The 22,047-nt window shown below is 49.7% G+C and overlaps 1 protein-coding gene across 2 annotated transcripts in view; it reads right to left on the bottom strand.

Annotated features, from left to right (window-relative positions):
• Window positions 1–2,761: 2,761 nt before the first annotated feature.
• Window positions 2,762–22,047, bottom strand: part of LOC132382577 (repulsive guidance molecule A-like) — a 58,351-nt gene continuing 39,065 nt past the window's right edge. For both annotated transcript variants that reach the window (XM_059952918.1, XM_059952917.1), the window contains exons 3-4: window positions 15,134–15,642; window positions 2,762–4,921 (exon numbers count right to left, since the gene is read on the bottom strand). In XM_059952918.1, coding sequence (XP_059808901.1) covers window positions 4,232–4,921; window positions 15,134–15,642 — 1,199 coding nt within the window. In that variant the 3' untranslated portion in view covers window positions 2,762–4,231. The remainder of the gene's footprint in view (window positions 4,922–15,133; window positions 15,643–22,047) is intronic.

The raw sequence follows: 22,047 nt of genomic DNA, 5'->3' as shown, positions 1-22,047 counted from the left end.
TCTTAAGAGAAGTTCCACATTATGATCTGAGTACAGCTGAGCTCTCAGCCTTTGAATGCATCTTAATCCTGACCCAGCCCTTTCTAGCCTTTAACAGTGAGAACAATGCTGGCATGCCAAATAATTCCTACTAGAATTTCCAGACCATGGGGCAACACCACGGATCTGTATCTGAAAAATGTGGACCACCATACAAGACACAGGAGGAAGTGGGAACTGTGTTGAGATGAAGGGACTCAACCTGGAAACGCCGACTTAATATTTCCCTCCATAAATGCTGTCCGAACTGCTGAGTTCCTCCAGGATTTTGTGTGTTTGCTCCAGATTTCAGCATCTTTCGAATCTCATCTCTCTCAAACTGTTGATTTTCTCTCATCTGACAGGATTACAGACACACAGGGCTGCAGAGACTGTGCCAAACTACTCCTTGGAGCAATAATGTACAATCTTCCACCTAAAACACTTTGACTTTGGGGGGGGGGGGCATTTTCTTGCTGCTATGTATACTACTGCAGAATTTTCTAATAATCCTTGTTAAATTCATCCCCGTTTTCTCCACCTTACCTGGCTGTAACCTTTGAAAAACAACTGTCATGTCACCCAATAGCCAGAGGTGCAATGCTCTTAATAAATAAAATTTACAAGTGAATCGCATTTTTATGTGAATCTATAAAATCTGTCCGAAGGCCTGACCTCCTAAGGGTTAAACTCAGCAGCACCCAGACCCCGTCCCATCGACACAGAGGAACAGTTTCCCACACCCACTCACACGTGCTACTGTACACTGGCACATACAAGGACATTCACCTATTCACACGTGTTTACCGACACGCAAGCACACACCACAAACATGCACACATGTATAGCTAATTCACCAAGATTGCCACAAACGATAAATAGCCTGTGTAATGCACACAGAATGCTGGAGGAACTCAGAGGTCAGGCAGCATCTGTGGAGATGAAGAGTCAACATTTCAGAACGAGACGCTTCATCAGGATTCCTGCAGCTCTGGATTTCTACCATCTGCAGAATCTCTTGTGTTTATGTAAAGGAATAAACAGTTGGCGTTTCAGGCCAAGACAGTCTCATTCCGAAATGCCGACTACTTATTCCTATTCATAAACACTGCCTGACCTACTGAATTCATTATTTTGTGTGTGTTGCTCTGGATTTTTTGCAATATCTTTTCTGTTTATGATAGCCTGAATAAACTTGCAGAGGTTACTGTCCCAGTTTGGGTGGGCAATATTGGAAGAGGGTGTAGTTTTGTTACCCGAGGAGTAATACTGTACAATCCCTGCAGCCTCCCAGCAGTGATCAGACAATGGACAAGAAGCAGATAGCTTGGCTGGTTTCCCCTCAGTTCTATTCCTCCTCAGGTAGGGGCCAACCAGGCCAAGGAGAGAGCAGGGTCCCTGCCCCACCAGGACACTGCGCAGCATAAATGACATCCGATCCTTCACGAGGCAGTGGGAATGGAACGTACAGTACATCTCGGACTGTGCGCAATCCCCCTTCCTCTCTCAGCCTGCTTTATGTGATGTTCACCCTTTAACACTCTTCAGTAAATAGTCCCTTACTGTTCCCCTCTACACAGGAGAACCTTTCCAGTTCTCCTCTGTCACATAATTCCAGAGTCCCAGGTGTGCAGGAATCAAACAGGACTATATATATTTTTCTCTTTGCTTTTCTAAAATTGTAACCATATGTGCTACTTGTTCTACATGCAGTGTGCTGTCGGTAATGTGTTTTGCACCGTGGCCCTGGAGGAACACTGCTTCGTTGAGTTATTTTCACGAATGGTTGAATAATTAAACTTGAACTCAACAGGGGCTCCATCTCCAAAAGGCGATGCCTCAAAAAGGGGGCATCCACATTAAGGACCCCCATCACCCAGGGACATACCCTCTTCTCATTACTGCCATCAGTGAGGAGGGAGAGGAGGCTGAAGACACACAATTAATGTTTTCCTGCTCAGAGTTCTGAATGGACAATGAATACAGGTACACAACCTCACTATTTTTGCTCTCTTGTTACACTACTTATTTAATTTTATATATATATCTACCTGCAATTTATAGTTTTTTTAAATGTATTGATATATTGCACTGTACTGCTGCGCACAACAACAAATTTCACAACCTATGTCAGTAATACTAAACCTGACAGACTGGGAATGGAGGGCAAAATCATGGAGACAGCCTCTGAGCAATGCATCCAGGCTGAAAGCCAGCCAGCTGTAAGGAGCAACGCCACAGGTCAGAAAACTATCCAATGGACAAGGACGGTCAATTCAGGCACCAATCTATTTCCTCGACAGTCTTGGCATCCAAGCCCACATACCAAATGAGCTTGGTGGAGAACCCGGACTGTCATTCAGTACGCGAGCAACTTGGGAACCACGGTGATGGTTGCTAAGACTGAGAGGCGATGAAACTGTGTCGAAGATCAGACCCTGGAGGTGGATTCAAGCTATGGAAGACTACAGCCATTGGGGCTGGGTGACTCTAATGTAATCTTTGTGCCAGACACTATATTCATGTGGAATCTGGTCACTTCACAACCCCATTTGGCACCTTACAGTCCTGAGGCAAAAAGATGTGGTAGGCTCCACCCCGAGTCATCTGCAGTTGACCTCAGCACCCCTGGACCGGGGAGAAGGAGAGAGAAATATGACTGGAGTTAGGGGCTGGCTTCCGCTGCACAAGTCGTGCCTAGTTAAGAAGTGGGCCGAGAGTGTGATAGCTGGGTACTGTGAAGCCCCCCCCCCCCCCCCCCCCCCAGTTGTGCAAGTAGTCTGCTAGCATCCACTCGCTAGATGTTCAAGTGAGGAAGGGCCCTTTGCTTGGCAAGCGGAGGGAAAAGGCCAAAAGGTTCGACGGACTGCTATCAAAACCCTGAAAGCAGCAAAGCAAATCTGGCACGACCCCTTTGGGCCTCACCGACTTTCACAGAGGCACCACCCTACCTGGACGTACCCCGGCCGGGCACAGCAACTGCTCCGCACGTGGCCACAAGGAAGTGCAGAGAGTCGCGGGCACAGCTGAGTACATCACAGGGGCCAGGCTCTCCTACACCTCTCGCTGCCTCAGCAAAGCAGACAAGCAAAGACCGCCCCCGCTCCGACATCCTCCCCTTCCTCCCACTGGGCAGAAGATCAAAAAAAAGCCTTAAAGCACGTACCAACAGGTTGCAGGGACAGTCTCTATCCTGCTGTTATACAGCTATTGGAGAGATCCTCAGTAGGATTGAATGGATCTTAGGCCTCACACCTACCTCATTAAGGCCTTGATGCGCCTTATTGTCTGGCTGCATTGCACACTCTATTCTGCATTCTCTTATCTTGTACTGCCTCAACGCATTGTATGAATAGCATGTTAACATTTTTCACTCTACCCCCCCCCCACCCCCCACGCCTGCGACAGTAATAAACCAACGCAACACGTGTTGCGATGGGTTTAGTGCGGCAGGTCAGAACGAAGGGGCGACTGTGACCGCCGACAACCGAGGGCTCTGCTGTTGGCCCATTTCCCTCTCCGGGGGGGGGGGGGGGTAGGACACGCTGTCGGTGGGGGAAATGAGCTGGCGACAGTCTGCTGAGGGGTGGGATCGAGTGAGATCCAGTGAAATGAGAGGGCAGCCGTCCGGTAAGGGGTGGGATCCAGTGAAACGAACTGGCGACTGTCTGGTGAGGGGTGGGATCGAGTGTGATCCAGTGAAATGGGCTGGCGACAGTCCGGTGAGGGGTGGGATCCAGTGTTCTATCACTGTCTTCCCAGTGCCAGGAACACAGTAAAGTGCAAAATCACACTGGCTTCCTCCACTGTTCTACTGGACAGAGACAGGGAGACAGAGAGAAAGAGAGATTGATTGGAATCCTGACAGGAACTCAAGAGCTGAGATTTAACCAGATGGGGTAAGGGGATGAGTGAACCTCCGCACACGGCCCTGGTTTACTGCAACACCGCATCCCAGTGCACCCTCTGTGCGCTGTGGCCAAACGCTCTACAGATCACCACAAACATGCAACCACAAAACAACGGCTAGGTACCGCGGACTGATTCCACACAGCGTGAACGCAGAGACGCGGGTGCGTGCGCGCGCGCATCTTTCTCAGTCTCAAAATAACTTAGGAGCCAGCAGGAAAGGGACAGGTACCGACGGGAAACGGGGGAGAGGGAAAGAACGGGGGAACAACCGGACAGCTTCTGGGAAGTCCCACTGGAGCAGCTATAGACGTGGCACGAAGGAGCAGAGCCAGAACAGCAGCAGCACGTGTCCAAGCACAGAGCAGCAGATGCTGGGGAGGACAGCAGCGCCGTTCCCCATCGGCAGCTCAGCTGTCCTTTGGTAAATGTGATACTTGTCTCTGTTCGAGTGCAAGTTCTTGACGTCTTCCAGAGCGTAGTATGCCGCCAGTGTGAAGTTCATATCTCCTGTGGTCAACAGGTCAAAAACGCAGGACCAGAAGTACAGGTCCTCCACGGGCAGTTTCTGCTTGCACTTGGCCGCCGCGGTCTCGTGCACAGACACTTCCGGCGGCCCTCGGCCCCGGGGCGTGGTGCGGCCGCCCGTCGACTGCGGCAGGCGCCAGTCCATCCGCTCGTTGGTGGGGCAGCCCCGCAGGCACAGCTGGAGGCCCTGGTTGTCCTCGAACGAGCTCATCACCTCCTCCGGAATGCGGATGGCGAAGGTGAGGTAGCGGCCGACCTGTCGCACCACGATGGTGGTCCCGATGTACTTGGCCTGGATCTCAATGTGCTGCCCCGACACCTTCTCCGTCACCCTCAGGCTGCTCGCCCCGTGCTTGTCGCCACCGTTCCTTGAGCCGTCAACAAAGGCCGCCGGAAGGTCATCCGTCTCCGCCTGGTACACCTTCTGGTCAACGCACTCCTGGAAGCTCTTGAAGATGATCGTCAGCTGTAGAAAGAGGAAGAGCAAGGGAGGGAGGGTGAGAGCGAGAAAGAGGGAGAGAGCGAGAGGGAGGGAGGGAGGGAGAGAGAGAGGGAGAGAGCGGGAGGGAGGGAGGGAGGGAGAGAGAGAGGGAGAGAGCGGGAGGGAGGGAGGGAGGGAGAGAGAGAGGGAGAGAGCGGGAGGGAGGGTGAGAGCGAGAAAGAGGGAGAGAGCGAGAGGGAGGGAGGGAGGGAGAGAGAGAGGGAGAGAGCGGGAGGGAGGGTGAGCGAGAAAGAGGGAGAGAGCGAGAAGAGGGAGGGAGGGAGAAGAGGGAGGGAGGGAGAAAGAAGAGGGAAGGAGGGAGAGAGAAGAGGGAGGGAGAGTGAGAGAGGGAGGGAGAGAACGAGAGGGAGGGAGGGAGGAGAGAGAGAGGGAGAGAGCGGGAGGGAGGGTGAGAGCGAGAAAGAGGGAGAGAGCGAGAAAGAGGGAGAGAGCGAGAAGAGGGAGGGAGGGAGAAAGTGGGAGCGAGGGAGCAAGAAGAGGGAATGAGGGAGAGAGAAGAGGGAGGGAGAGCGAGAGGGAGGGCGGGAGAGCAGGGGGAGGAAGGGAGAGAGCGAGAAAGTGGGAGGGAGGGTGAGAGCGAGAAAGAGGGAGAGAGCAAGAAGAGGGAGGGAGAGAGCGGGAGGGAAGAAGAGCGGGGGAGGGAGGGAGGGAGAAAGTGGGAGCAAGGGAGCGAGAAGAGGAAAGGAGAGAGAGGGAGGGAGAGAGAGCGAGGGGAGGAAGGGAGAGAGCGAGAGGGAGGGCGGGAGAGCAGGGGGAGGAAGGGAGAGAGCGAGGGAGGGAGGGAGGAAGTGGGAGCAAGAGAGCAAGAAGAGGGAGGGAGAAAGCGGGAGGGAGGGAGAGAGCGGGAGCAGGGAGAGAGCGGGAAAGAGGGAGAGTGAGAAGAGGGAGGGAGGGAGAGCGGGGAGGAAGGGAGAGAGCGAGAGGGAGAGAGCGGGAGGGAGGGCGGGAGAGAGCGAGAGGAGGGAGAAAGCGAAAAGGGGAGGGAGAGCGCGAGAAGAGGGAGGGAGGGAGCAGTAGGGAGGGAGGAAGTGAGAGCGAGAAAGAGGGAGGGAGGGAGAGAGCGGGAAAGAGGGAGGGAGAGAGTGGGAAAGAGGGAGGGAGAGAGGGAGAGAGAGAGAAAAAAAGAGATTAGTGAATTCCTCATCCAATTTAATACAACAGGCCTCCAATCAGTGCAAGCAATGCAGTACATCCAGACACACTAGACTGACTACAGAACCCCTGGGCCGCTGGAAACTGAGGGAATTCAAGGGAACGTTCTTGCTTCATTTGAATCACTCATTGGGAAAGGTTGTTGTGAATCGTGCAGATGTATTTCAAGGAAGGCTGGAGAACCAGAGGACCAGAAAGGAGTAAGTTTCTACTGATAACACTAAGATGGAAGATGTACAAAATGAAAACAGGACCTTTGGCCCATTGAATGTGGACTGTCCATCACGCATCCATTTACACTAACCCCACTTTCTTCTCCCCACGACCCCATCATCTCGCCCCAGATTCCACCACTCTCCGACTCACTAGGAGGTATTTCTAATGGTCAATTGACCCACCACCTTTGGGGCATGGGAGGAGATCAATGCACCCGGAGGAAGCTTACATGGTCACCGGGAAAACGGGCCAACTGCACAAAGGCAGAAGCAGCAGTCAGCAATGAGCCTGGCTCCCTGGAGCTGGGAGAAAGCATCTCATCCTGCTGATGCAATCTGATCAGGATGGGGAAAAGTGGAACCAGACTGCAGTGGAGCAGTATGTGGAATAGGCTGCATCAAATGTCCTGTCCCTACGCCTGTATTCCATCCAAAATGACCCGTACCTGCACCTGTATTAAGTGACCCATTCCTACGCCTGTATTCTAACCAAAATGACCCAAAACTGGGCCAGAATTCTACCCAAAATGGCCTGTATCAATGCCTGGCTTATACCTGAAATCCCACATGCTTATGTGGGATTTGTTGTAAAACTGAATGTAATCTCTATGGCTTAGGCTGCACATGGAAAAAAATTATTTGCAGTTTATCTTCTTTTGCTCTTTAATTGTTTTGCCAATCTCAGTCTGTTTATTTACAGATTTTCAGAAAGTTCTGTTCTATCTCCCCCCCCCCCCCCCCGAATGCCTGCAGGAAGAGGAACCTCAAGATTAGATACGGTACTTGGATAATAATTGTACTTTGAACTTTGTCCTCTCTGTGGTGCCTGCTCGACCTGTGTGTCCAGATACCTACCCGTTAGGGGGAAATTGGTTTTACATCATCACCGGGCTGTGCAACAGTGTAAATCATCGATCCCCCTCACTGGAGGGGGGGGTGAGAGAGAGGGAGGGGGGTGGGAGAGAGAGAGAGAGGGGGGTGGGAGAGAGAGAGGGGGGTGGGAGAGAGTGGGGGGAGAGAGAGGGGGTGGGAGAGGGGGTGGGAGAGGGGGTGGGAGAGGAGGTGGGAGAGGGGGTGGGAGAGAGAGGGGGGTGGGAGAGAGAGTGGGGGGAGAGAGAGAGGGGAAGAGAGAGAGGGGGAGAGAGAGAGGGGGAGAGAGAGAAGGGGAGAGAGAGAGGGGGTGAGAGAGAGGGGGTGAGAGAGAGGGGGGAGAGGGGTGGGAGACAAGGGGGGAGAGAGGTGGGTGGGAGAGAGGTGGGTGGGAGAGAGGTGGGTGGGAGAGAGGGGGGTGAGAGAGAGGGGGGTGAGAGAGAGGGGGAGAGGGGGAGAGAGAGGGTGGGGGAGAGAGGAGGGTGGGAGAGAGAGGGGGGGTGAGAGAGAGGGGGTGAGAGAGAGGGGGGAGAGGGGTGGGAGACAGGGGGGAGAGAGGTGGGTGGGAGAGAGGGGGTTGGGGAGAGAGGGGGGTGAGAGAGAGGGGAGGGGGGAGAGAGAGGGTGGGTGAGAGAGAGGGGGGAGAGAGGAGGGTGGGAGAGAGAGGTGGGAGAGAGGGGGGGGGTGGGAGAGAGGGGTGGAGAGGGGGGTGGGAGAGTGAGGGGGTGGGAGAGTGAGGGGAGATGCATTCATCTTCCCATTCCATAGGGATAATTACTGTTCCATCGGGAGCTGGCAATTGGGATAGATAGATTAGGAGTTCCCAAACATTTTTCAATGCCATGAACCCATATCGTTAACCGAGGGGCTGGGAACCACTGGACTGGGGAAACAGATCAGCTTTACTTGTCACATGCACATCAAAGCACACAGTGAGATGCATCATGTTTGTCAACAGCCAGTGCTGGGGGCAGCCTCAAGCGCCACCAAAGCACACCCACAACTTACTAACCCTAACCCGCCCCCGGAGGAAACCTACGTGTCTACAGGGAGAAGACGGACAGCAATGGGAGCTGAACCCCAAATGTTGCTCACTGGTGCCGCAAAGTCGCTACCCTGCCCCCCATACTGTGCTGTGGATTACTCACAACAGATCTTTCTCAGCTGTTGTGGACAAGATTGTAAATATTTTTAAAAAGTGCTAAACGTTCATTAACTATTTTTTCTTTTGGGATTAGAACTGCCAGGAGCACGCTAGACTGGAAAATATCCTGTTAACTGGAATTAGTGCAACACACTCAAAGTGCTGGAGGAACTCAGCAGGCCAGGCAACATCTATGGAAAAGAGTAAACAGTTGACGTTTCCCTGAAACATCAACTATTTACTCTTTTCCATAGTTGCTGCCTGGCCTGCTGAGTTCCTCCAGTATTTTGTGTGTGCTGCTCGTTATCTGCAGATTTTCTCTCGTTTGTAACTGGAATTAGTGCCTGGTTCTGACAGCAGGTGGCAGCATTGTCCCATCGTCCTCTGAGTGGGCAAGTTCCACAAGGCAGTGGTGAAATGACAGGGATCTCAATCTGACAGTGGGGAAGGACAGGGACTTGGGCAGAATGCAGCAAAAACAAACAGCTTGCAAGTTAGAAAGTAACCGGACACAGATTGCCAAGGCACAATGTTTTAAAATCCCCCTCCCCCCCCATTTGCCACTCTGACCTTTTACCTTTTCTCTCCTGCCTATCTCTTTCCCCTGGGTCCCCTCCTTCTTCTCTTTCTCCTATGGTCCACTCTCCTCTCCCATCAGGTTCCTTCTCTCCAGCCCTTTACCTTTCCCACCCACTTGCCTTCACTTACCACCTTCTGGTTAGCCTCCTTCCCCTCTCCACACCTTTTAATTCTGGTGCCATCCCCCCCCTCCTCAGTCCTGAAGGGTCTTTGCCCAAAACATCGACTATTCATTCACTTCCATAGTTGTTGCCTGACGTGCTGAACTCTTCCTGCATTTTGTGTGTGTTGCTTTTAATTTACAGCATCTGCAGACTTCCTCGTGTTTATAATTAAAGAGGTGATGCAGAGTGAGGGAGCTGATACTTGGATCGAACTGGTGGAAGGGAGGTAATTACAGATCCAGAGAGTTCCCAAAGTTGGGGAAATCAAGAAAGAGAGGGCAAAGGTTTAAGCAAGTGTTCCCAACCTTTTTCCAATTTCATTAAGAAAGGGGTCTTTGGACCCCAGGTTGGGAACCCCTGTTTTATGGTGAGGGGGGAAAGATTTAACAGGAAGCTGAGAGGCAGATATATCACACGTACATCGAAACTACTGTGGGATGTGTTGTTTATGTTAACAACCAATACAATCTTGGGGCAGCTTTTACCGTGCAGAGCTGGTAGAAGTGGTAGAGATAAGTATAAATACAACATTTAAAATACATTTACAGGTATAAGAATAGCAAAGGTTGAGATAGATAGGGATTAAATGTGGGCAAATGGAATTAGCTTAAATGGGCACCTTTGTTGGCTTGGACGTGCTGGTCCATAGACAGGCACTTTGGTTGGCATAAATGCATTGGGCTGAAGATGGGCACACTGGTTGGCATTGGCGTGTTGGGCTATAGATGGGCATATTGGGTTGGCATTGACATGATGGGCTGAAGGGCCTGTTTCCGTGCTGGAAGAAACCTAGAGCTCTGTCTGAGGAAAGACCAAGGAAGAGATAGAATTCTACTTCCATCAACTTCTTGAGTGCATATTTTGAGCTTTATTGCTATTTAGAGATACAGCACAGTGAAAGGGCCTTCAGGTCCAGTGAGCCCACACCACCCAATAACACCCCGTGACCAATTAACCCAATAAAACGTACGGGTTTGGAATGAGGAGGGAATGGAGTACCCAGAGAAATTCCACATTTGCATGGTGAGAACGTGCAAACCCCTTACAGGAATCGAACCCGGGTCACTGGTGCTGTAATCACATTACGCTAACTGCTGCATTAGTGTGCGTTTCCCCCCCCCCCCCCCCACAAATCACCTGAGCCCAACAAGAAACACATCAGCCCCCACAGTGAAAGTTTCAATCAACCACCAGCCTCGATCAAGATGCTTCCAGGTTCACACTGCGTCTCTGAGAAGCATTTATTCTCTATGGACCTGACTCTAATCCATCCACCACTTTGTCACCCCTTCACAGGAATGATGTGGAGGCTTTGGAGAGGATGTAAAAGAGGTTGACAGTACTCTGCTTGGATCAGAGTATAAGCCAGAAGGAGAAGTTGGAGACACTTGGGTTGTTTTCCTCGGTGGGAGACCTGATGGAAGTTTATAAACTTCTGAGGGGCACAGATAAGGTAGTCAGTCAGAACCTTTTCTCCCAGGGTAGTATAAAAGCCTTGTACAAGTCATGGGCGAGGCTGCACAGTTTTCATCACCCTGTACAGGAATGATGCGGCTAAATGGGAAAGAGTGCAGGAAGGGTCTGGAGGGAGAGGCCGCAGCCTAAGTTAGGCCTTTATTCCATGGAATGTCAAAGAGTGAGGGATGACTTTGCAGAAGTGTTTAAAAAAGATGTGAGACGTTGATAGGGCGATGGCAAATCCTTTCCCCTGTATAGGGGCAGTCCAAACCGGGGGGGGGGTTTGAGATGGAGGATTTAAGAGGAACCTGAGGGCCACTTATCCCATGCAGAATGTGGTGAATGTATGGAATAAGATGCCGGAGGATGTGGTTGAATCTGGCACAGACACAACAGTATCGTTTAAAGAAGGACTTGGAATAGATAAATCAGAATTAGGTTTAATATCACTGGCGTATATTGTGAAATTTGTTAACTATGCAGCAGGAGTAGAATGCATTACATGGTAATAGGGAGGAAAACTGTGAATTCCATTCAGTGTATTTGGCCCGAAATGGGTTGCTGGGGTAGTGTGGAAACAGATATGATCGTGTCATTTCGATATAATCAAGGAAGGGAGGGATATGGATCGTGTACAGGAAGAACAGAATTAGTTTAATTTGGCATTGCGTCTGGCACAGATCTGATGGGCTGAAGGGCCTGTTCCTGTGCTGTACTAGCTCTCTTTCAACCCCATCAGATTACATGGTCATTTGAAACCAGCCCACACAGCACCTCAAATCCATAAGACCAAGAGATGGATGTCTGGGTCAGGGAAACTGCCCTTTTAATTGGCTCCTCTCACTTTCTGGTGCCCAAGCATCAGGAGAGTCGCTCTCCCCGTCGGCTTTCTGTTTCGTCCACTCTTCATGGCCAGCTTCAAGGAACGAGCTAGCTCCCCACACAGACAAATCTGGCCGTTTGTACACCGCTCTTAACGAACCCACCCCTCCCCACAGACCCAGAGTGCTACGGTTATAATCCCATAGCCCCCCGTAAAACTGTTCGTTCATTAAGTGCCGTGTCGTATGACGTGGGCGATCGTGGTCTTTCCATGACCATCAGTGTTCTTGGCAAATCTTTCTACAGAAGTGGTTGCCATTGCCTTCTTCTGGGCGGTGTCTTTACAAGGTGGGTGACCCCAGCCATTATCGATACTCTTCAGAGACTGTCTGCCTGGCGCCACTGGTCACATAACCAAGATTTTTGATATGCACCGGCTGCTCGTACGGCCATCCACCACCAGCTCCCACGCGTTCACGTGACCCTGATCGGGGGCTAAGCAGGTGCTACACCTTGCCCAAGAGTGACCTGCAGGCTAGCGGAGGGAAGGAGCCCCTTACACCTCCTTCGGTAGACACATCTGCACTCTGCCACCCCTGTAAACTATAGGAGCCACTTCAGACTTGCCTATTGCTCTCGGGTCAGCATCACTATGGGATTTACCATCAGGCCTGCTAAGAGAGGAGGGGAGAGAAGAGGCAGGTTGGAAGAAAGTAAACTCCAATTAGAAATACATTCCATCTGGCATTGTTGTTTCTAACTGAGATTCCGGTATCTAAAACTCATTCAGTCATGGGGCAGACAAAATAGGCAGAAAATGACTATCATGTTGTGCTGAATTTCAGGAATATAGAAAGACACAGCGAGGAGAGGGGAGGGGGAAAGAAAGGCAACTCTTATCTGCAAAATCACATTAGCAGCTTGTCTACTTCTGGATGAGGTAGCGCCTTTCAGTGACGTTTAATGCACCATCAGCCTTTCTCCGGGCTGTCAGCTCGTGAAGGGATCTTAACCTTCACTGGACATGAGAACACAGGCAGGTTCACTCAGCGTGTCCTCTCCCTAATCGCACTTGGCAGCGAGTCAAAAATCCAGCCGTCGAGTGCGTACGTGGCACAGCGTTCAAACCTAACTCGCCTTAAGAGCGGGCAGGCGACGCCGGGACTCTGCAGGTGGAAACATGGCCGGCACTGGGTGCGGCACGTAACGGCAGACGGGGGAGCTGATGCCAAAACAGAGTACAGACACTTCAGCCCATGACGTTATGCATTTAAGAAGTAGTTAGGATTTCAACTTAGATTAACAGGCCTTTTCCGTCCACAAACCTGCGCCACCCAATTACACCCGTGTGACCTCCGTCTTTGGAATGTGGCACGTGGAGGAATCCCACACAGCCGCGGGGAGAACGTCCCAAATCCTTACAGGCAGTGCCTGGACCCGAACCCCGTTTCCACTGGCTCTGTAGTAGTCTTATGCCAACTGCTACGCTACCATGCCACCCGAGTTAGCCAATCCCTGCCAAGGTTCACGAAGAGGTTCATTTCTGTAGCACCTTCAGCAACCTCTGGGTGTCCAACAGCGCAATGAAATCACTCCTGATCTGGAAAACCGTTACAGAAAGGTGGAATCAACCAACCAGGGCTCCCTTCATTCAAATACGAGAGGACAGGCACTGAAAGCGAGGAGGGGAATGTTTGGAGGAGATGTGCGGGGTAAGTTTTGTTTAAAATACATTACAGAGTGGAGGCTGACACTGGTAGTGGTGGAAGCGGATTCAATAGTGGCCTTTGTTAGATACACACATGAACGTGCAGGGAAAAGACTAAAGGTGAACCTTCATCTGTCACATGTACATCAAAACACGCAGTGAAACATGTCGTGTTGCGTCTACGACCAACGTAGTCCAGGATCGAGCTGGGGGCAGCCCACATGCTGCCGGCAACAACGCAGCATGTTCGCAACTCACTGTCTATCTCAATAATGTGGGAGGAAACCAACGCAGTCGTTGGGAGAACGTACAACTTCCTTACAGACCGCGGTGGAAAGTGATTACGCTAACCATGACTCCGCAGTGCCGTCCCCTAGTACCCAACAGTTTGCTCTGCGGGCAAACCTCCCAACACCTTTCCAATGCACTCAATGAACTTGAGGATTATCCAGTAGCCTTGTGCCACAGCCGTACTCGGAGAGGATGCCGTCAGACTGAGACCTCAGGCGGGTAGTGCGAAGGAGTGAACCACCAAGAACTTCCTCCTATCAGAAAGTTCACCATCCAGAGCACGGGAGGCTTTGGGGTTCTGATGCAGATTGACTCTGGACTAAGTTGGAGACAAGGTGAGGGTGGATAAAATGTTGGTACCAGAAGCGTAGCGACACCTTGCGGGCTGCCGCCATCACAAACCTCGCTGGTCTGATTTGACGCGAGATGGCCATTTTGTTGTATACTTTGATATACGTGCAACTGTTGTCCGAGTGTACACCCGTTACATGTCTGTACTGGGGGGGGGGAATCTCTTATGTCTTTCCACTGGCCTGCTCTCTTCTGCTTACCCACACCATAAAAGGAATATCAAAACATAGGCCACAGGCGAGGCAAGGGTTTCCAACCTTTTTTATGCCGTGGACCGTTAAACAAAGGGTCTGTGGATCCCAGTTTGAGAACCCTTGGGTGAGAGGAAGGAGTATTAAAGGGATCTGAGGGGGAATTGTCAGAGAGAGAGCAATTGATATAAAAGCATACGACATGAGAGCAGAATTAGGCTTTAGGTGATGGTGTCCCTGTTCAATCTATTATCTCTCGTAATCTCATTCTCCTGCCTTCTCCCCATAGCCTTTGATACCCTTACTAATCAAGGACCAATCAACCTTCACTTCAAATATACCCAATGACCTTGCCTCCACAACTGGCTGTCTGAAACACGTTGCCATAGGAGACAGTGGATCATATACGATCACTATGTCTAAGGGACATTTAACGAGGCAATGTGGGCAAGTGCGATCAGTGTCGACGTGCAAAGGGGTCAGAATGGACTCGATGGACCGAAGGAACCACTTCTATGCTGTGCGTATGCGTTTTATAACAAAACCTTCCTCAGTGATGAATTCCGGGTCAACCTCAAGAGTTGTAAAGCCTCCTTTGTGCTCATACCCGAACCAGGATAAATAAAAGCAGGAACGGGCAATTCGGCTCCATCAATATGGACTTTATTTCCCAACCCAATCCACGTGATCAGAAACTAGTGGGTCCCAGCTGACCACATTCAGCCCTCTGGGGATCTGTATGAAAAACATGCAAGAGAAGTCTTTCACTGTATCTTGGTTACAAGGGACGGTAATAAACCAACACCGGAAATAAGTAATCTTCAGTGCAAAGAAACTGCTCATTTCAATCCCTCATCACAGATTTTTGCAGCTACACATCACAGAAAACAGGCCATTTGGCCCAACTCATCCATGCTGACGAAGGTTCCCAACCCAAGCAATTCCCCATTTGCCTGCTTGGCTCATATCCCTCTAAACCTTTCGTCTCCATATACAGTACTGTACAAAAGTCTTAGGCACATACACATAGCTAGGCTTAGGGTGGTCCGTATATGGAGGTGGTTGAAGCAGGTACGTTAAGAACATTCAAAAAAGACACTTCACAGGTACATAGAAAGCATTTTGATGGATTTGGGCCAAATGTCGGGGAATTGGACTAGTTGGAAGGGACACTACGGTCAGCTGGGACCAGATGGGCTGAAGGGCCTGTATCTGTGCCTGTAGCTCTTACCTTGCTGGTTGCCGTGGCACTGGAGGTCCGGACGACTGCCACGTTGGTGACCTGAACAAACAGGTAGCTGTTGTCGATGAGGGGCCAGGCCCCCCGCACCTTGCAGGTCTGGAAGTCGTCAGAGAAGGTGCGGAGGTGAGGGTCCCCGAAGAGGCCGCAGTGCGTGTAGTTGGCCTTCCTCCCATGCTGAGACAGGCTCTTCTCGTAGCTGCAGGTCTCGGGGGCATCCGAGTGCACCATGAAGTCCTGCGAGGTGGGCTGGGCGCGGGCGGGCGCCCGGGTCGGTCCCGCCCGGGAGCAGTTGTGCTGGCTCATGAGGTCCTCAATGCCGTGGACGGCAGAGTGATACGCCAGGTCCCCGCGGCAGGCGCGAGCCGTCTTGCGGGTGCACTGAGAGTAGGCCCGCAGCGCAACACAGAACTCCACCGACTCTTCCCCACCCAGGTGTAGTCCGGATGTGGCCGAAAGGTACTCAGAATTACACTTCAGGATCTTGCACTGGCAGCTAACTGTGGAGAAAAGCAGAGATCCACATCTTAGGTTACATAAATAAAACACTAGACGAACTCAGCAGGTCAGGCAGCATCTGTGGAAGGAAATGACAGTCCACATTCTAACCAAGACCCAGATTCAGGACTGCATCTTAAATCACAAAGCCACTCAAGTCTGCTCCACCAATAAATCCTGGTGGATTTTGTTTGTTTTTTTTAAAAACCTCATTCTCCCTAACACCGTCAACTGCCTTACCAATCAAGCACTTAACAAGCTTCAATGTGCCCAATGATTTGGCCTCCACAGCCCTCTGAGGCAATTCCACAGATTTATTGCCTTCCAAGTGCAGAAATTGCTCAATTCTGTTTTAAAGGATGTGGTTGCCCTCAGATCCTAGACTCCTCTACTAATAGAAACACCCTCACAACAATCATACTCCCTTTGTTCCCCCAATCTGTCCCATCCAAACCATCTGTTGCTAGATGCATTTGTTAGTTTATTAGATGAGGCACTGAGTTCGAGTAGGAATTTTATGTTTTAACCTTCAAGAAGTTTATAGTGCCAGCAGTCATCGATCGGGCTTCGATTCCCATTACCGTCTGTAAGGAGTTTGTAAATCCTCCTCAACAATAGCATGAACTGTTAGGAAAAAAAATTACCTGTCACTGATGAATGGGAGAAAAAAAGTTTGAGTTATCACACAAGTAGAGAACTGCCCAATTAATGCATTTTGGCTGAATACACCTCCAACGTTCCTGTTGCACATTGAATCCATGGCAGGAAATGCATGGATTAAGAGCTTCAGTTATACAGAGGGTCCAACCCAAGGCTGGTAAACCCTATCGTTAACATATGTGAGTACGTGATATTCTGAAAGTGTTGATGGAGGTGATTATGGGGAGTGTGGAGACACTTTGTCTTCCAGCTCCACTTTGAAGTCAAAAATCCATTTTCTGACTTAATTCCCCCACAATTTAGAACCCTAATTCTTTGAACAAAAAGATACTGAACCAAAGTGCCAACACTTTCCACCTCTGCATAGTGACTTTTTAACTGGATACTTTTTATTTATTTCCCAACCTCAGTTAATAATATGGATCCATGTCATAAAAAAGATTGCGAACCACTGATTTACAGATACAGCGCAAAGCAGGCCCCTCTTGCTCAATGAGCCACATGGCCCAGCAACCCACCTATTTAACCCTGGTCTTAACACGGGACAATTTACAGTGAACAATTAACCTTCTAACTGATATGTCTACGAACTGTGGGAGGAAACTGGAGAGCCCAGAGGAAACCTATGTGCTCAAGCGAAGGATGTACAAACTTCTTATAGACAGCACTGGAATTGAACTCTGACCTCCAATGCTACATCACGCTAACCGCTACGCTATCGGGGATAGCGGTCAAGTCTCAGAACAGGAACTCGAGGATGGAAGTTCAAAGTTGTTCCCTGATGAAGGAGGGGTTCAGAACTGTTGTGAGTAAGCATCATCAGGAAAGAAATTAAATTGAAGCCACACCCACCTATAAAATCAAAATCCCGCAGATGCCAGAAATCTGAAATAAATACGAAGGTGTTGGAAACACCAGGAAAGTTGTGGTGAAGGGGGTTTGTCTCTCCACAGATGACACATGATCCAAATGTTTACAGATTTTTGGTTTTTATGTGGCCCAAGATGCTACTTGACCTTTCAAATGTTTCTAGCAATTTTGATTTCATATTTCTGTTAATTTATCTCCTGTGAATTCTCCCACGTGGATGGAAAATAGCGCCGTAAATATTTCAAAACAAAAAGGGCAGCGGGAGGACTAATCCAGAATTGGAGCCAACACCTAAAAATCCGATTATATGCAAGTGCATTCCTTAGAAAGTTCTGTAATCTGCAGAATGCCCTACCCTTCTCACTCTATAAAATCCTTTCATACTTTCAGAATTAAAAACCACATTGCCAGCGTGGTATGACCTAGTTAAAGGGCAGCGTTGTAGTCTAGTGATTAGCACAATCACATTAGTCTGCCAGTGATCACCGATGCCCGCCGCGGTCTGTAAGGACTTTGTATGTTCTCCCTGTGGCCGCATGGGTTTACTCCCCCACATTCCAAAGTTGTATGGGTTAGAGTTAGTTAATTATGGGCACGCTATGTTGGCATTGGAAGCCTGGTGACTCTGTAAGCTGCCCCAGCCCAATCCTGACTGTGTTGGTTATTAACACATATGCTTCAAAGTTTTGATGTGCACACAACAAATAAAACTAATCTCGCTCTTGTTTAAGAGGCCATTCAGCCCATCGCGAGTCTGTTGGTTGAAAAGGAAAATTCAGCATTGTCTCATCTTCCACCACCAGGTCCTACAGGTTACAGCTCTGAAAATGTACCTGGGCACGTACTTCAAACACAATGAGGAATTCAACCTCCACCTCTTTCCGTCACTACAAATCCTTTACACTTTCTGTGTGTAAAGTACTTTCTCCTCCAATCTGTCTAGCAAGAACTTTTAAATCTATGCCCCTTGGCTTTTGACCCCACTGCTAAAGAAAATAGGACCTTCCTGTTTACATTATCAAGATCCCTATGGTCTTGGCTCAGCTTCCTGTCTAAACCTAGCCAATCCAATCTTTCTATCCTGTTAGCATCGCTGATCCAGTGTCCTGAGTTAGATCTGTTATGATCCCAGAACCCTCCTTTGTGAGAATTGCAAGAGCACCCGTTGAGGGGGGGGGGGGTCAGTAGACCCAGGAAGTGAGAGAGAGAGAGAAACGTGCCAAATTGCACGTCCCACCCGGGATACAGAATAAGACGACAGCGACTATTGTCTCATGGAGACCATGTGAAAAGCCCTCGGGCAAGGTGGGCTGTTTGAGAGAGAGATTGCATCATCCCGACCTGATTGACACCTGCGACCCCGTGAGGAAGTATAAAGGAGAGTCTCAGGGGGACAGCACCCTCAGACGCACCAAGAAGACATGAGAGAGTGTTCCCGCAGCAGCGGGAAGCCATTCTGAAGGAAGCCACATGCGTTAGATTCCAGGATTGGAATCTGTGGCTGGAATCACAGAAAACCGCTTTTAACTAACATCGGGGCGAGGAAACCAACGCTCCCCCGATTTCCCCGGAAGATTCATCGAGACTCGGCAAGTTCTTTCTCTTCTCCCCCAATCTCTCTCTCTCGGTCGCCCCACGTGAACCCCAGCGATTTTCAGAGGGCTGAGGCCTGCAGACTTTCTGAGTGACTTTTGTATTTCCAACGGACAATCTGTTGACCCCTAGACACCAGCGGAGCTCGCTTCTTGATGATGATTGTTGCTGTGCCCACGCTTTGGATTGAGTGTTGGCGATGTGCACTATCTGAGTGTGTGTATTAACCCTACTTTTGTGTCCCTTTATAAATAAAATGTTTGAAAATGGTGGCATCGGACTTCAACGGACCTCTCTGTCTTTGCTGGTGGGTTCTCCAGTTACGGGATTCATAACAGATCCAACAGTCTACTTGGAGCTTGCACATCATCCCTTTAATTTCATGTGTTTCTAAGAGGGTGCTGACATGTCCTCTTGCATCCTGAAGACTTACTTGTAGGGCACTTAATGATCGTAAATTGCCCTAAGTGTAGGTTCTGAGGGGTACAGACAGAGTAAATGCAAGCAGGCATTTTCTACTGAGATTGGGTCAGGGGTTAAGTGAAAGGTGAAATGTTAAAGGGCCTGTTCCTGTGCTGTAATTCTCTATGACCCTAAAGCGCAGAAGAATTAAAGAGGAAAATGCCAGGTATGTGACCCAGAATGAAACTGGGGGGTGGGATGTAATTGATGGGGGTTGCTCTGCCAGGAGCTAGCAGGGGACATAGTGGGGTGAATGTCTTTCTGTGTCACAAGAGGTGAGTAAGTACTCCTCTGCATTTTCTCTAGTGCAATCCCGCCTTTTTCCTGGAACGTGGTAACCTACCATGGCCAGTTAAAGCTACAGTGCAGAGTCTGGGCGCATTATCACTAACATACAGGGCTGTGCACATAGATATGCCTAAGGCTTTTGCGCAGTCCTGTAGTAAATTTATGCATTGTACTGTACTGCTGCCGCAAAAAATAACTGATTTCATGACACACGTAAGTGATAAGCCCAATTCTGATATGGGTCTCTGTCGTGTTTGAGAGTGGGAAAGGGGCAGGGAGAGTGGAATCATAGTTGGGAAAAAGGGGAGAGGAGTGGGAGTGGGAATCACCAGACATTCTATAATGATCAATAAACCAATTGTCTGGAATCAACTGACCTGGTGTCTGGGTCTGGGTGTGCCTGCACCCTCCCCACACCCTGGCACTCCTTCACTGTCACCTGTCCCAAATCCCTCGCCATTTCCAACACCCTTGGCTCCGGCTGCAGTTACAGACTCATTCTCTGCTCCTCCCTGATGAGTACAGTTCCATGTAAAACTTATGCACAGTATTGAAAACCATGACATTTGTTGTTCTGTAGCAGCAGTACAGCGCAATGCATAAAGTACTATAAATTAAGAAATATATCTATGAAAAATAAGTATTGCAAAAAGAGCAAAAATAGTGACCCAATCACAAACAAGTGCCGCTGAGGGGTATCAGCCTGAAACGTCATTTGTACTCTTTGCCACAGATGCTGCCTGGTCTGCTGAGTTCCTCCAGCATTTTGTATGTGTTGCTAAAATAGTAAGGTAGTGTCATGAGAAATCTGATGGCGGAGGGGAAGAAGCTGTTCCAAAAATAATGGGTGTAGGTCTTCAGGCTTCTGTTATCTCCTGTACATGAAGAGAACATGTCCTGAATGGCTGATGCCGGCTCCTTGAGGCATCAGCTTTTGAAGGTGTCCTCATGCTGGGGGGCTTGTGCTCACAGTGTTTAAAACAACATAGGAAGGCGTAACGTCGGGGTCACCAATTGTAGCGGTGTGCTACACGCAGCGCTGAAATAACGACACGTAGTCAGTGAGCTGCAGTTGCAAAAGAGGTTTATTTAAACTTCGCGGCCTCGCTTTAAAGCCTTCCTGTTCCCGCCCTCCCCAGGCGGGAATGCTGTAGGGGGCGCGTATTCACAGTCCCGTCCCGCACGCGGGCTTTTCCCCTGGTGAAGCAGGCTTGCCGCCCTTTTTGGGACCGGCCTCGATGCCGGCGCGCGTCACTTTGTGAGCCGGTTCGAGTGCGCTGGGAAGTGGGTCGCCACAACACTACCTAAAAGTGTGAGAATACAGATTGATCCAGGAAGCACGGACTGAATGCATGAAAAGTTATTCAGCACGGGCAATCATGAGGAACCCAAAAATACACCTGAAAAAATAAAACTGTCAGCCTCCACATATATACCTGTTAGCAGTACACAAGATCTTGAGGGGCCTACACAAGGTGAAGGCACATAGTGTCTCTCCCCCATAGAGGAGATACCAAAAACAAAATAGCATATGTTTAAGATCAGAGGCGAGAGATTTAAAAGGTGCATCAGGAGCAGCTCGTTCACACAAAGAGTGGCGTGTACTTGCAATAAACTGCCAGAAATAGGGGTAAACTCAATCAGCAACATTTAAAAGCCATCTAGATAAGGAAAGGCAAAGGAAGATGGCATCAGTGAACGTTACCAAAGGTGACATTCTGAAGACAGTTTACGAAGCTACTCCTTTCATTTCTTTTGAGTCTTCCTTTTATTTCAGATGTGCTTCTGCAACCATTGGAGCCACATTCTATATTCTGCTGGTGTGTTTTCCAGCCCATCGAGCGATCTGGCGATTTGCTGTCTCTGAGAGTGTTCCATGAGGCTCCGTTTAGCTTGGAAGCTGGGGAGCGTGACCACGATCGATACTATTTCTCATTGATCTCGCCGACTGAAGCGCCGAGGAAGACTGAAATCGTCCAGGTGGGTGATGAGGGTGAATGAGTGTTCAGTGCTGCCTACTAGCCTCTCGCTTGCTGCTGTGACGGGAAGGTGTCTGCGTGTGAAAGTTCCTCTCCCTCAACGCTGTCGGAGCAAGCCTCAATCAATGCGGTTTGGGGAATGTGGACTGAAACACGTTACGGTGTGTCTACTTTTTTTCTGATCGCTCCCTTTTTTATTTGCTAGTTCGGATCAGGGTGGTCTGCAGATAATAAACACTGAGCCAAACTGAAATATGCCTTTTGATTTTGTGTTTTATATTCTGCATTTTCCGTTTGTTTTTTGCTGCTGTTAGCACGATTTGTTTCCCTCCTCCTGCATGGGGGGGCAGGGGGAGGGAGGTTGATATTTCATCGAACAGGCTCCATAGTTCTTCTCGTCTCGTGGCTGCCTGCAGGAAGATGAATCTCAGGGTTGTAAGCTGCATACATACTTTGATAATAAATGTACTTTGAATCCTTGAGGCAAGTCTATGGGTACATGATGTTTAGAGAGCTAAGGATTAAATCCGGGTAGATGGGCCCAGCTCTCTGGGC

Source organism: Hypanus sabinus, chromosome 28, assembly GCF_030144855.1.
Source record: "Hypanus sabinus isolate sHypSab1 chromosome 28, sHypSab1.hap1, whole genome shotgun sequence".
Taxonomy (NCBI): domain Eukaryota; kingdom Metazoa; phylum Chordata; class Chondrichthyes; order Myliobatiformes; family Dasyatidae; genus Hypanus; species Hypanus sabinus.
This window is presented reverse-complemented; position numbering and strand designations above follow the sequence as displayed.